Source organism: Chiloscyllium plagiosum, unplaced genomic scaffold (genome assembly GCF_037043375.1).
Source record: "Chiloscyllium plagiosum isolate Xiang-an unplaced genomic scaffold, Cpla_swu_hap1 HiC_scaffold_11, whole genome shotgun sequence".
NCBI lineage: Eukaryota > Metazoa > Chordata > Chondrichthyes > Orectolobiformes > Hemiscylliidae > Chiloscyllium > Chiloscyllium plagiosum.
In genome coordinates this window covers 52,351,010-52,366,345 of record NW_028270149.1, presented here as the reverse complement: position 1 = coordinate 52,366,345, position 15,336 = coordinate 52,351,010, and the positions used below count along the sequence as shown (strand labels likewise).

Below are 15,336 nucleotides of genomic sequence, written 5' to 3'. Positions count from 1 at the left end.
CTATCACCATCCCCTCCCCCACTAACCTATTGTACTCCATGCTACTTTCTCCCCACCCCCACCCTCCTCTAGCTTATCCCTCCACCCTTCAGGCTCTCTGCCTTTATTCCTGATAAAGGCGTTTTGCCCGAAACGTTGATTTTGCTGCTCTTCGGATACTGCCTGACCTGCTGTGCTCTTCTAGCACCACTAATCCAAAATCTGGTTTCCAGCATCTGCAGTCATTGTTTTTACCTTGGTGAGTGACCAGGTCAGTTTTTATGCTTTTTCTGTTACAAAGCATTAATATGCCTATGAATTCAGTCACAATTTCTCCACAAATTCTAATTAAAATAATTGAATTAGAATTGTTGGATTAGTTCAATTTAGTTTACTGTTATAATAATTATGGATTACCATAACTGAAAGAATAAGGGGAAAATTTTGGTCAGGTCATCTCTTATTATTTGGTTACTCCAAAATCATCTTTCTACATTCATTTTTAATTAAGCTCAATGATGGCAACTGAAATGCTCACAAAGTACTCACTTGAATTGTACATATTTTTCCGTGACAAATCAAAAGCCTTACAGAACACAAAAAGTGTCTTGGAGACTACCGACCGCAACTTTAGGGACTGGGCTGCACAGAGAGGTAAGGTTTGTATGAAGAAAGCTCCCAACATTAATTTTTTTTAACACCAAGTTAGCTCTCTTATTTCATACTTCATTCCATAACTCCTTTTGTTTCATGAAAAGATGCTGGTTACACCCTGTAGGGATTCTAAAAAGAAATGGGTGGCCCAGGGGCTCAGTGGTTAGCATTGTTGTCTCACAGGGCCAGGGAACCCATGATTGATTCCTTCGGCAATTGCATGTTCTCAGTGTCTGTGTGGGTTTCCTCCCACAGTCGAAAGATGCGCAGGTTAGGGATATTCGCCATGCTAAATTGTCCAGGGTTTGCAGATTAGCCGTGGGAAATGTAGGGTTACAATGATGGGTGGATCTGGGTGGGATGCTCTTAGGATGGTTGGTGTGGACCCTATGGGCTGAATGGCCTACTTTCACACTATAGAGATTCTATGAGTCTAAATGAATATGGCACCAGAGTACTATGTTACCTACAAACGCCATATTACAAGACAGGTTAGAAACAATTTAACATATTTTGGTGTTTAAAGTTTCTTGGAATTTTATAATTCTGAGGGTATCTTGGATAATAATTGAACTTGATTGGTTGAATGTTCAATGTAAAACTCACATGAGAATAACCAGTATAGTTACCCAAAACAAAAACAGTAAAAATAGCACAAAGTCACACAGAAACAGACCCACACAGCATTGCATAAAACTTTCAATCAAATTCAAATTGACAGATAATTGTAGATTTAATTTGCCTTTATATACATACCAAATTGAGAGAAAATGGACCAATGCAGACATAACTAAAATTATTGGTCTTGTTACCCACAGCAAACAGATATGATAATGAGTGCTCAATGCCAAAGTAGTTTCCCAATGCCAAACAACCTTTATAACTGTAGCTGGCAGGGAAAGTTGAGACAAATTACATGCTATATCTTGACAATCTTTTCAATACTAGAAAGTAAATGGAAGTTAAACAATAAGCCAAAAATTTATGATAGGAGGTGATACAACTATTTTAATACAGCTACACAGTTGTTTCTCCTGTGAGGGTTCTGTTCCAACAAACGTCCGTGAATGAAGAAATTCATGTGCAGAGTTTGTTTAAAATAGGACTAAAAATTGCAGATGGGTGATTTTGGCCCATGAAAGTTGATTTTTGTTGCTATTTATTTTTGGCGTGGATAGGCAAATTGGGATTTCACACACAGAGGACTGACTGCATTTCAAAACAGAAATTGTTGGGAAGTTGTTTGCAATACTGCAACAAAATACTAAAGTTAAAACAAATCTCTCTATTAACAGCAACAATATTATATTGGAAAAAAAGGGTTGCCCCAGTGCTTAAGTAGAACCACATCCAAATTTAACTATCATTTACACAATTAGAACGTGTCTTAATTTTCACAATTGTAGAAAACTTTTTAAACATAATGTTTCCAGGATCATTTTTATACATGAAGCAGACTGACAAGATACAACAAAGTGCACCATTGCTTTTGCATTGTTAGTACTGACTCTGGATTAAGCTTAAAGGTAATGATTGTCCTGTTCCTGTAATGATCATTAGATTATACGCCAAAATAAAGCTGGAAAGCGACCAGTGAGCTGAAGAATCAAAAAACAGTAACCAGGAGATCCTTCTTATCTCCATCAATAATCAATTAGTTAACGTATATTAAATTCAGGGAAATCTCATCACTAATTCTCTTACCTCCTCTTCTACTGCTGTAGGAACCAAAGGCATTTTAATGCTTTTGGATGTAACATTCAATACGTTCTTAGGATTGATGAGCTGCTTCATTCTACCTTCAGTTGTAGCATTTGTTTTATTTTCTGAGTCGACTGCATCTCCACTGATCCGTGGTGTATCCAAGGCTGAGGCCTCATTAAGATCATGACATTCTTCCTGAATCAAAGTTTCCAAATCTTCCACTGTCCTTTTGCGCTCTAACTGTTCATCTAGTATGGGTTCTTCTGGTTTTTCTAGCGTCTGCACATCCTCCTCGCTTTTCTCAAGTGCCATTTTCTTATTTTTCCTTTGATACTTTTTAGGGTTTCTTGACATAGGATCAGATTTGTTCTCAAGCAATTTCTCAAAAAGGTGATTAAACTCATTCACGTCTTCAAGATGCTGCTCTTTCTCACTTTGGTCACCAGGGACTGCCCCTCTTTCCTTGTCTTCATTATTTCTCATACTTTCCTCATCTTTGCTCTCATCCACAATAACAGATGATCCAGCCAGTTCACCATCACCTTCTTTATGAATTCTCCGCCGTTTCTCAAACTCTTGCAGCAATAACTCATCTTCAGAAAGGTTCTCCTCTTCATCTGAGCCTTCATTCTCATCAATCTTTGCAGGAGCGACAATCTCAGTTTCTCGCGCTTCAAAACGCTTTGGATTAGCACTCAATTTTCCCAGCATCCAAGGATTTGCTACTGTATTCATCTCAGCATCATTCACAAAATCTGGAACAGTCTCATCCCTGTTGACCTCAGGTTCAACTTCATCCTCACTTTCTGATGGAGCTTGCACTTTTGTTGTGAGCCTTTTATTCAGCTCCAGCTGCTTCCGAATTGCACTGCGGGCCTAGACAAAATAGACCATATTAACAGAATAAGTTAAATAAAATCTGCTTTTGATTTTTTGGCGTACGCCATACAGCTAAGTGATGCACTTCAATTCCATTAAATAATAAATTCATTTGCCAAACATAATTCGCAAATCAGGAATTTTGACAGCAGGTCTCAAAAATACAGTCTTTAATAAAATGTAAGAAATTCCCTGCACTTAGATAGGAGACCACTCAAACTTAACAATTCATTTTCGGCGCTAATCCACACCTTGTACTTCTATCAGTATGCACAATGTGTGAAATGCTCTAATTCATAATAAACTTGATTTCATCAACATACACATTCACCATTCCATTATCATGTGCCATTATCATGTATCAATAAAAGCATCACATTTAGTTAAAAGGAATGATTGATATTGCAAGGAAAGGAGTCTATTGAAAGACAAATATACAATACCACACTTCTCGGAACAAGTAATATTTCTACTGAAATGGAAATTTATGCTGCAAATAAAAAATGTTTTCCTAAACAGCTACAATGGTTGCAATGGAGGCCTTGACTTTGCATATTCAGCTAATAGAGCTGGGGTGAAATGGCTCCAGGCAGGAAAAGAATGCAGAGACAATTAAGACTTGCCAGCTTCCTTCTCCTCTAAATAGTATTTAGATATTTTTGTCAATATTTGGTTTTCTGCAAGTTGCCACACAAAAGGCTAATGTATAGATAAAGTCCCATCGGATTAAAGGAGCAGATCCCATGGATACAAAAGAAAAATAATTGCAATCTTGTAGCCAGAAGGTTGGTCAATGACAGTGACTGTACGATGATACTGAGCACTGCCTAACTCCTTGAGGAAGAGCATTAGCATTTTTGCACTTGATTATAATTTGGATGAAGGTATTCAGGGAATAGGCATTTAAATTCCCGGATAAGAGATTTTGCTGAGGTTGGAAATACAGATGAGAATTAAAGACTCAAATTGGTCAGGTAGCATTTATTGATAACATGTACGATTATCCACAGACATACGACTAGGCTCATATATGCAAACATCTGATGTCTGTTGAATATGTGGAGGACCTAATAAGTTTCCAAAGTTCTTGACCTACACCATAGGGTCTGCTTCTGTGCTGTATGACTCTATGAGCATATAATATTGGCCAAGAGTATTGTACATACTATTAGGACAATTCAATATTTATCTACAGCCTTAAAAATGACTTTGGCTAGTCCTCATCTAGAATACAGTGGACAGTTTTAGTTTGCTCATATAGTAGGAGATATAGAAGTCTTGGTTCAGAGGAAGATCACAAGAATGAGGAACATTTTAAAAGACTCTTGTTAATATTAGATTCCCTACAGTATGGAAACAGGCCATTCGGCCCAACATGTCCACACCGACCCTCTGAAGAGTAACCCACTCAGACCCATTCCCCTACATTTACCCCTGACTAATGCACCTAACACTATGGGCAATTTAGCATGGCCAATTCACCTAACCTGCACATCTTTGGATTGTGTGAGGAAACCCAGACACCTGGAGGAAACCCACACAGACACGGTAAGAACGTGCAAACTCCACACAGACAATCACCAGAGGCAGGAATTGAACTCAGGTCCCTGGCACTGTAAGGCAGCAGTGCTAACTACTGAGCGACCGCGCTGCCCCAAAATGGCAGGCTTACAGACCTGGGTCAAGATACTTAGAGAAAAACTTCAATTTTGGACAGATTTGATTAAAATAATTCGAGGACTAGACTTTGTGTGGATACGCTACTTGAATTAGATAAAATCATAAAGAGAGATTATGCAAGATAGAGATGAACAGAAACAGGCTAAAAGCCAGAAAAAAGGATTTGGTTTTGTCCTGATTCACTGACCTCTAGAACAGGTTTCTTGCTAGTCTAGGGAGTGTGAATTTGCTGCAGTTCATCTAGATTGATTCCTAGCATGAGATGACTGGCTGAAGATGCAAAATGGCCTGATTGGACCTATACTTTGGATTTAGAATGACAGTTAATCCATTCTATCTTAAGATTTTAACAAGATAGATATTTCAAGATTGTTCCACTGCTTTAGAAATTACAAGTAGGGAACAAAGTGCCAGGATAAAGACAGTGCCCCCTATGACTCTTAAGACTGACAGGAGGAAGAATTTATTCACTCAGCAGTTGTGAATCTTTGGAATGCTGCATCCCAAAATGTTGTGGATGCTGCATCATTTAATACGTTTGAGGTGGAGATAGACTTCTGGACTCTAATGGAATCAAGGGGATTGGGCAGAAAAATGCAATGTAAGTCAATGATCAGTCAATAGCTTATTGAATGACAAGATCAGATCTGAAAGGCTGATTGACATACTCCTGTTCCTACTTCTTAGAATCCTATCTAAGGAAGATATCACTGTGTAGAGTAGGGGAAATATTAGGTAACACGCTTTGTGATCACGGATCTGGAACTCATTTTGCTTTTGCTTGGTGGTGGTGGTGGTGGTGGGGGGGGGGGCAGGCATAGGGGGGCAGGTGGAGGAGGAGAATAATTTTTAAAAATTCTTTCTTCACTAAAATTGATTTCCATTCTGGATTCTTGCCATTTGAAGGTTGGAAGACTGCAATCTTGTGTATTTCATAATGCAAGTTAACTGCAAGGCAAGGCTAGATTCTCTGCATGTGTATATAAAGTGAATACAACGATCAACTACATTGTGTAATGCACAACATTTTATGAGGCCTGTAAAATTACAGCTCCAACATGTAAAAATATCAACCTTGAGGAGAGTCGAAACACTTACAAATTGAATTGGAATGTTGCAAAACCACATACCTTGTTAAATCTGTTAAGAGTCAACAAATATCTTTTGTTGCAGGAAAATGTATGGGCATGGAGAAACTAGCTAAAAATTTGGAAAGAACCAAACGTTACCACTGACCAAACTTGCACTTCCAGAAATTTCTGCTTTACTTACAAAGCCACACCTTAGCAGAAACATTCATGGATTAGCTAGATTGTGCAAGGTACAAGGCATTGCTATCAAGTACAGAAGAATACTCTACCTCAGTATCATATTTTGCCATGATAACCTTAGATTTGGCCCACTTTCCACTGTTTTGATGTCGAAGTGTCATTCGTTCCTAACAATGAGAAAAAAAAAACTGTGACAAAAATGCAGCTTTATAACAGATAGATTACCTGTAAATCGTAGACTGAGCATTATAATTGTAGCTAATTTTCCATTTCACAGCTGAAGAGGAAATTCAATGATTTCAGACAAGATCCTGAATTATTAATTCAAAAACGTTGCGCTGATACAAGCTTTTTAAGAGTCAAGCCATCCAAAGACTTCCATAACATAAAAAGTTAACCTCAAACTACATGGTGCAACAAATTACAACCCTCAAAGCAACTCAGTCAGTTGGTTTCTTCTCCAAATTCTCATGTTCCTCATTTATGTCAAAGGCTGATGGATTGTGTTTCTGAAATTAAACAATCTTTTTGCTGTGTCTTTGGATCTTATCACAAACCTTGATGAGCCAGTCTTCCTAAAAAAAAACTTTTTTATAGAAACAATGATGTGTTTTCTTGGGTAAGGCTGAATGAATGTTATGATCATGGTTTCATAGGCAATACTGAATGAATGCTGTGTCAGTGCCAAGCAGAAGCATGAAACTGTGTCAATGTGAAATATTATAAGCACATAAGCATCACTGGTGTCATTATGTACAAGCAACCTAATGATCTGCCAATTACAGGTATCCTTGAGAGGTTGTCTCTGATTATTTGTTTCCTCCATACAAGAAAAATGCACTAAAATATAGAAATGGTGAATTGTTTTGATGTTCTGCTACATAGCACAGAAATATATTCATTATTTTAATCACTTGTCCATGCTGTATAATTTCAGTGAAGTACCAGTTGAAAAGATTCTGAACAGGAAGCATTGTGACCTGATAGCAGATTAAACTTCACTGATCTCTGTACGGAAATTCCTGTATTTTTGAGACAGTTAGTTAGTTGATATTCATACTACCACTACAAATACTTAACAGAAGTCGTTCTGAATCCTTGCATAGCTTAGGTGATATGAAACATGCTCACTTGGAAACTATCCAATTAAAATCAGAATTCCACTCTGCCTCCCATCACTCTCTCTTCAACCTTCTAAGCCCATGCAAATACTTTCTTTGCCTGCATGTGTTCTCTCTCTCTTCCTGCTTTGCTCCCTTTCCCATAGCTCATTCCCGTCTTAGTTCTTTGCCTCATTTCCACTTTCCACACATCTCTTCTTGTTAATGGTAGCTGTTATTGTAAATTTCTTATAACTAAGCAATGCCATTATTCCAAATTACCTGCTGCAAAGTTTTACTCACCTCTTGATTGCACAAAAGGTTCTAGGTTAAATTATTACAAATTATATGCTTGTTATGGTGGCTGTAATTAATGACAAATTATTTGAAAGGCAAACAAACACATTAATAAGTTTAATATCTGGTGCAGCAATTTCAAAACCATTATTTGAAAAGTAGTAAAATTCATTTATGAGCATTGACTTTTAAAGTTGTCATTGTTCCTGGTAAGTTATGTCAATCATCAACACTGTTTGGAATTTAATCTGAGAATGAATAAGAAAACTCCCTGTGCCATTAGCTATCATTAAAACAGAACGAATGAAACATTCCACAACTTTTCACATTTGATTAAATAAGAATGCCGAACATAATAAGGGTTTAACTATGACTTGACATTACTCTGATGAAGGGCTTATGACCGAAACATTTAAATTTATACTTCATTATGTTCAACAAAAGATAAATTCCAAAATGGAAGATTCAAGAAGGATGCATCATTTGTGGTTAACTAAGCTTGTTAAAGAGTGTATCAAATTCAAAGAAAAAGTGCACAACTCTAAAGATGTGATAGATCAGTAGATAGTTTTTTTTTTAAAAAGCAACAATCTATGACTAAAAATTTATTAGGAGAGAAAGCCAGTTAGATTTTAAAAATAGATTGTAACAGTTTCCACAAGTATTCATAAAGGAAAAAGTGAAACACAGGGTCCTCTAAAATGGAATGTGAGGAATTAGTAGAGAGAAATAGGAAAATGGCAGTTTTGTTTAACAGATATCATGCGTCTCTGTTCACTGTAAATACATAATTAACACCACAGAAATAAATATCAACATGGGGGTGAAATGGAGGGAGGAGCTAAAACAATTCCCCACAGATAAGGCACTGAGAAAAGTACTAAAATTAAAGGCTGACAATTTACCAAGATTAAGTGGATTTCACCACAGGATCCTAGGTTTGAGAGACAGTAGATGCATGGGATGCAATTTTCTAAAATTTCCTTTATTCTGCAGAAGTCAGATCTTTCTCATTGGAAATTATCTTTTGTTGAACAAAATTAAGTATGTGCTGAAACATTTGCTACGATGTTTAAACTTTAGCCAGCTGCATTTTCATAAGTTTAAGATGTTACACTCAGACCAAGTCTTCTCTCCTTCAAATTGAAGATGAAATTCAATCATGTTACAATCACTGCCACTTCTTAAAGGCACCTTTACTATAAGATCATTGCACTCAGGGAGATCTCGAATAGCTGAATCTAAAAGATGCAGCTGTCCCAAAACGCCATAAACTTATCTTCCCAGCTACCTTGCTGATCTCTTTCTTCTCAAAATCTCACTACTTTCTATGACTCCTCCCTCCCTAACGTGTTGCACTTTTCAAGACTTTTATTTTTGTGAGCTAATCCCAACTTTTACCTCTCGGTCATCTAGTGTGTTCCCTTGGCTATCTGCTAAACTGCATTTTGACATAGCAAAGCCTTCATTTTTGTATTGCTCCATTAAAAGTCCCATTGGATTGGTCAATTGCAAATATAGCTCTGCTTTTCAACAAAGGAACAAAACAGAAAACAGATAACTGCAAGCTAATTATCTTAACATCTGTCATTGGCAAATTTGTATAATTTATTATAAAGGAGACTAGACAGGGCACTTAGAAAGTGGTAATACAATCAGGTAAGGTCAGCATGATTTTGTGAAAGGGAAATCATATTTGACTAATTTACTAGAGTTAGTTGAAGAAATAATGAGCAACATGGACAAAGGGAAACTTCTAGATGTGGTGTATGTGGATTTCCAGAAGACATTTGTAAATAATGGCACAACAAAGGTTGTGTACGAAAGAAGAGCTCATAGTTAGAGGACAACATATCCTCTGACAGGAATCAAAGAGGGATAAATGTGTCATCTTCTGGTTGGTATGCTGGAGGCACTAATTCCCACAGGTATTTACAAATCATAGAAATCACTTGGATGAAGCAACCAAGTTTAGGCTGGTAAATTTGCTGATGACACAAAGAGAGGTAGGAAACCCAAGCTGTAAAGGGAACGCAACATATCTATATCTCTGCAGACTCCTGAAACAAATGGAGGGGTAAACATTTTATAGACAGAACATATGGAGGAAAACATGAACTTGTCCAATTTTTCAGAAAGAATAGAAAAGTAGCATATTATGTAAATAGAGAAAGATTGCAAAATCTTGAGCACGGAGGAATCTGGCTATCCTAGTACACAATCACAAAGTTAACAAGCGAGGATACAAAGTGATTGAGGAATTAAATGTCATCATTAATTGCTGCTTTTCTATTCTATTTTCCATGCAAAGTTTTGCTATAATTCCAAAAGAGGTATTAGTGAGACCATATTGAGATACTATATACAGGTTAGCTCGCCTTACTTCAGAAATGATAGGCAGATAAGCAATTCAGAGAAAGTTCATGAAACTGGGACGAACAGATTATCTTTGAGGAAAGGTTGGATAGTTTGTGTCTGCATCCATTGTGACATTGAAGAATGAGATTATTGAAACATGCAAGATCCTGAGGGGAACTGTCAGGCTGGATGCTTCCACTTGTAGAGCCGTAGAAAATGGGGGAGATACTAAATGAGATAAAAACAAGGACTGCAGATGCAGGAAACCAGATTCTAGATTAGAGTGGTGCTGGAAAAGCACAGTAGTTCAGGCAGCATCCGAGAATCAGGATTAGTAACCTCTAATCGAGATACTAAATGAATATGTTGCATCAGTATTTACTGTGGAAAAGGATATGGAAGGTATAGACTGTAGGGAAATAGATGGTGACAGGTTGCAAAATGTTCAAATTACAGAGGAGGAAGTGCTGGATGTCTTGAAACAGCTAAAGGTGGATAAATCCCCAGGACCTGATCAGGTGTACCCTAGAACTCTGTGGGAAGCAAGAGAAGCGATGGCTGGGCCCCTTGCTGAGATATTTGTATCATCAATAGTCACAGGTGAGGTGCCGGAAGGCTGGAGGTTGGCTAACGTGGTGCCACTGTTTAAGAAAGATGGTAAGGACAAACCAAGGAACTATAGACCAGTGAGCCTGACGTCGGTGGTGGGCAAGGTGTTGGAGGGAATCCTGAGGGACAGGATGTACATGTATTTGGAAAGGCAAGGACTGATTAGGGAAAGTCAACATGGCTTTGTGCATGGGAAATCATGTCTCACAAACTTGATTGAGTTTTTTGAACAAGTAACAAAGAGGATTGATGAGGGCAGAGCGGTAGATGTGATTTATGTGGACTTCAGTAAAGCATTTGACAAGGTTCCCCATGGGAGGCTGGTTTGCAAGGTTAGATCTCACGGAATACAGGGAGAACTAGCCATTTGGATACAGAACTGGCTCAAAGGTAGAAGACAGAGGGTGGTGGTAGAGGGTTGTTTTTCAGACAGGAGGCCTGTGACCAGAGGTGTGCCACAAGGATCGGTGCTGGGTCCTCTACTTTTTGTCAATTACACAAATGATTTGGATGTGAGCATAAGAGGTACAGTTAGTAAGTTTGCAGATGACACCAAAATTGGAGGTGTAGTGGACAGCGAAGAGGGTTACCTCAGATTACAACAGGATCTGGACCAGATGGGCCAATGGGCTGAGAAGTGGCAGATGGAGTTTAATTCAGATAAATGCGAGGTGCTGCATTTTGGGAAAGCAAATCTTAGCAGGACTTATACACTTAATGGTAAGGTCCTATGGAGTGTTGCTGAACAAAGAGACCTTGGAGTGCAGGTTCATAGCTCCTTGAAAGTGGAGTCGCAGGTAGATAGGATAGTGAAGAAGGTGTTTGGTATGCTTTCCTTTATTGGTCAGAGTATTGAGTACAGGAGTTGGGAGGTCATGTTGCGGCTGTACAGGGCATTGGTTAGGCCACTGTTGGAATATTGTGTGCACTTCTGGTCTTCTTCATTTCGGAAAGATGTTGTGAAACTTGAAAGGGTTCAGAAAAGATTTACAAGGATGTTGCCAGGGTTGGAGGATTGAGCTATAGGGAGAGTCTGAACAAGCTGGGCCTGTTTTCCCTGAAGCGTCGAAGTCTGAGGGATGACCTTCGAGAGGTTTACAAAATTATGAGGGGCATGGATAGGGTAAATAGGCAAAGTTTTTTCCTTGGGGTCGGGGAGTCCAGAACTAGAGGGCATAGATTTAGGGTGAGAGGGGAAAGATATAAAAGAGACCTATGGGGCAACTTTTTCACAGAGGGTGGTGCGCGTATGGAATGAGCTGCCAGAGGAAGTGGTAGAGGCTGGTACAATTGCAAGATTTAAGATGCATTTGGATGGGTATATGAATAGGAAGGGTTTGGAGTGATATGGGCTGGGTGCTGGCAGGGGGGCTAGATTGGGTTGGGATATCTGGCCGGCATGGATGAGTTGAACCAAAGGGTTTGTTTCCATACTGTACTAAATGACTCTAAATAATTAGGCAAGAGTTTAACAAATAAGGACAAAAGTTGTTTTCTCACTGGTCATTGGAATTCTCTTTCCCAGACAGTGCTGAAGACCACTTAAGTGGAAGGATCACTGAATATTTTTAGGGCTGAGTAAAAGAGACTCTTGATTGACAAGGATGTCAAAAGATCAAGGGGGCAGACAAGAAGGTTAAGTTCAGGCCACAAACAGATCAGCCATAATCTTATCAAATGGTACAGAAGGCTTGAGAGATCAAATGATCTGCCCCTGCAGCTAATCAATATAGATGTATGTTTACATGTGACATGCAAATGAATGACGACCCTAATGCTATCAAATAATTCACCAAGGGATAGCACTTAGAGGAGGAAGTGGATGGGTGAGTCAAAAGTAGATCATTTGAGAAATTCACAACTGATGTGGTGGGGATGGGAAGAACCACCATTGTTGAAGATGGCCTCGGATTTGAGTGTTAGGAGTGTGACTAAGCAAGAATAGCCCACCAAAGTGGATAACAGAGGGAGTTGGAAATGTTGGAGTGATTGACTCTGTCTGTGGCCGCAGAGAAGTGAAGGAGGAAGGAGCATTTCTTTCATATAGCAACTCTATTGTGAAAAAGACTTGCACTTACATACACATGTTCACAACTTCAGGGCATCATGTAATTTACAGAAAATGGAGTAATTTAGTTTCTTAATCACCATTTCTGATGAAAACAGTTTACCACTTCAACAAGAGACAGAAATGGATTCTATAAACTAAAACGACTGATTAAAAAAACAATTGTTAAAATTCTAGAACAAAAACAAATCAACGGCAGCGAACAATCTTGGCAAATACTAAGGAAGTTTAGTAGATTTTACCTACATTTGACCAAATTGCCCCTCCACCATGTGCCAATTAATGAACATTTAGTTTTTATTCAAGCTTTAAAAGTTAACAATGGCACCGCTCTTTTGTTTTTGGATGGACTAAATTAACTGGCAATAATGCATATGAAATGTACTATGATTCAGTAGTTGTTGTAATTAAAAGGACTTTTTTTTCCCACCTCCATTCGTCTTTGCTCCATTTTATTCAGTTCTTCAAGAGCTTCCTCAGGCTTAGTTTTTTTTAGTTCTTCAAACTGCTTCAAAATCTCCTTCTGCTTAATTTTCTTCATCACTCTGTGGAATCTATGTGGAGAATATTGAAAAATATAAAAAACTGTTTCCAGGAAGTCAAGTATTCAAAGCATTACAACACAGATACATTTTGACAAAGTACTGTATAGTGCATTGATCTTCTTACACTTATTCATACTTCTGAAATATTCACAAATATTTCTTTAAAACTCAACTTTTCCATGCCACTAACATACGATGTAACGAGTGGAGTCACTTGGGGATCCATGCTAAGCCCGCAATATTTTACAATTTACATCAATGACATGCATAAGGGGAGCAAAGGCATGGTTACTAAATCTGCAGATGTCAGAAAGATAGGTAGCAAAGTATGTTGTGAAGAAGACTTAAAAGTTGCAGATTTCCATCTAGGTTGAGTGAGTGAGCAAAAAAACTTGGCAGACTGAGTACAATGTAGAAAAATGTGATGGATTATTCACTGTGATTGGAAGAATAAAACAGTAGTGTTACTTAAACAGAGAACAACTGCAGAATTACAAGGTGCAGAATCTTAAGTGTTCTACTCCATGATCTGAAAATGTTAGCATGCAGGCATAGCACATAATCAAGCATGCTAATGTAATGCCATCCTTTATTAGAATAAATTATGAACAAAAACGGAAGGATGTTCTGTTTCAGTTATGCGCATTGGTATGACCACATTTTGAATGTTGCGTGCAGCATTAGTCTCCTTATTTAAAGGATGTATGTAAACACATTGGAGACAGAAAGGTTTACCAAAATGGTAAACGGAATGTGTGGATTGCCTTATGAAGATATGTTGGACAAATTGGGCTTGTTTCCACTTGAGTTTAGAAGAATGAGAAGTGGCTTCCTTGAGTTGTACAAGATTCTGAATGGCTCTGGCATGGTGGACATAGAAAGGAGAATCCAGAAATAGGGAGCATCACTTTAAAATTAGAGGTCACTTTTTAGGACAGCGATGAAGAGAAAAAACTTGGAGGGGACTGTGCAACCTTGGAACACTTTGCCTCAGAAAGTGGGGGAGTGGGAGTGGGTGTGGGGGGCGGTGGTGGAGGAGAGGTTGGGCAATAACAACATAGAAATAGGACTGGGACATTTAGCATGCCCAGATCACTCTGCCATTCAATAGAATCATGTCTGATCAAACACTAACCCCTTTTAACCAATGGCATACAGGTTGATGATAATCAGAAATCTATCAATCTCGACCTTAAGCAGACTCAAAGACATGTATATGGTTCCGAATTCCAAAGGCTCATAATCCTCCACGCAAATAAATTTCTCATCTCATACATAAGGAGCATCCCCCTTATTTTTAAAGTGCACCCCAGTTTGAAATGGGATGTATTTTACCTGCATCAACCCTGACTATTTCATTAACTACTTTGTACATTAGGACAAGAACAAGTGTCATTCTTCAAAACTCCAATTTTGCCCAATCTCTCTTCATGGGACAGCCCCACAGCCAAGTAAAAAAGTCTGATGAAACTTTGTTGTATTCCCTCAATAGGAATACATCTTTCCTGAGGTAAGGAGACCAAAATCAAAGTCCAGACCAAAACCAAACCAAGCTCCTATTACTCTTTCACTACACATTGATCAAATTCTCTTGTAATAAAGGCTAACATTCCAGTAATCATCCCAATGGCTTGAAGCACCAGCACGTTAGCCTTCAGTGATTCACCAACAAGGAATCTAGACCCTTTTGCATATCTAACTCCTTACCATTTTAGAAATACTTTACATATCTGTTTTGTGTACTGATGCAGATAGCCTCACATTTTTCCACATTATATATTCCATATTTTTGCTCATTCACTAAATCTAACCAAATTTTCCTGAAGCTGAAGATGTTTTACATCTTCTTCACAACACATTATTTTGTACCATCCACAAACTTGGAAAACATGACATTTGGTCCCCACTTCCGAATCATTGATTTATACTCTAAACAGGTACAGCCCAAGTACCAATCCTTGTAGTACACCACTAGTCACAGTTGTCAACAAGGGAACAAACTATTTATTTCTTCTTAATCTTCTGTTAGCTAGTCACTAATCCATGCCAGTGCATAAACCCTTATGTCCAAAAGTTCTCCTTTACTGATTTTTGTCAGTGACATCTTCAAAAGACTCCAAGAAAGTTCATCAAGTATAATTTTCCATTCACAAATCCATGGTGACTAAGTTCAATCAGCTATCTATTCATTA

General features: G+C 38.2%; 1 protein-coding gene across 1 annotated transcript in view; it reads right to left on the bottom strand.

Moving 5' to 3' along the window:
* LOC122557220 (U3 small nucleolar RNA-associated protein 14 homolog A) overlaps positions 1–15,336 on the bottom strand; it is a 52,346-nt gene that overhangs the window by 14,442 nt on the left and 22,568 nt on the right. The window contains exons 9-11 of the mRNA XM_043704671.2: positions 13,030–13,153; positions 6,257–6,334; positions 2,338–3,213 (exon numbers count right to left, since the gene is read on the bottom strand). Of these exons, the coding sequence (XP_043560606.2) occupies positions 2,338–3,213; positions 6,257–6,334; positions 13,030–13,153 (1,078 nt within the window). The remainder of the gene's footprint in view (positions 1–2,337; positions 3,214–6,256; positions 6,335–13,029; positions 13,154–15,336) is intronic.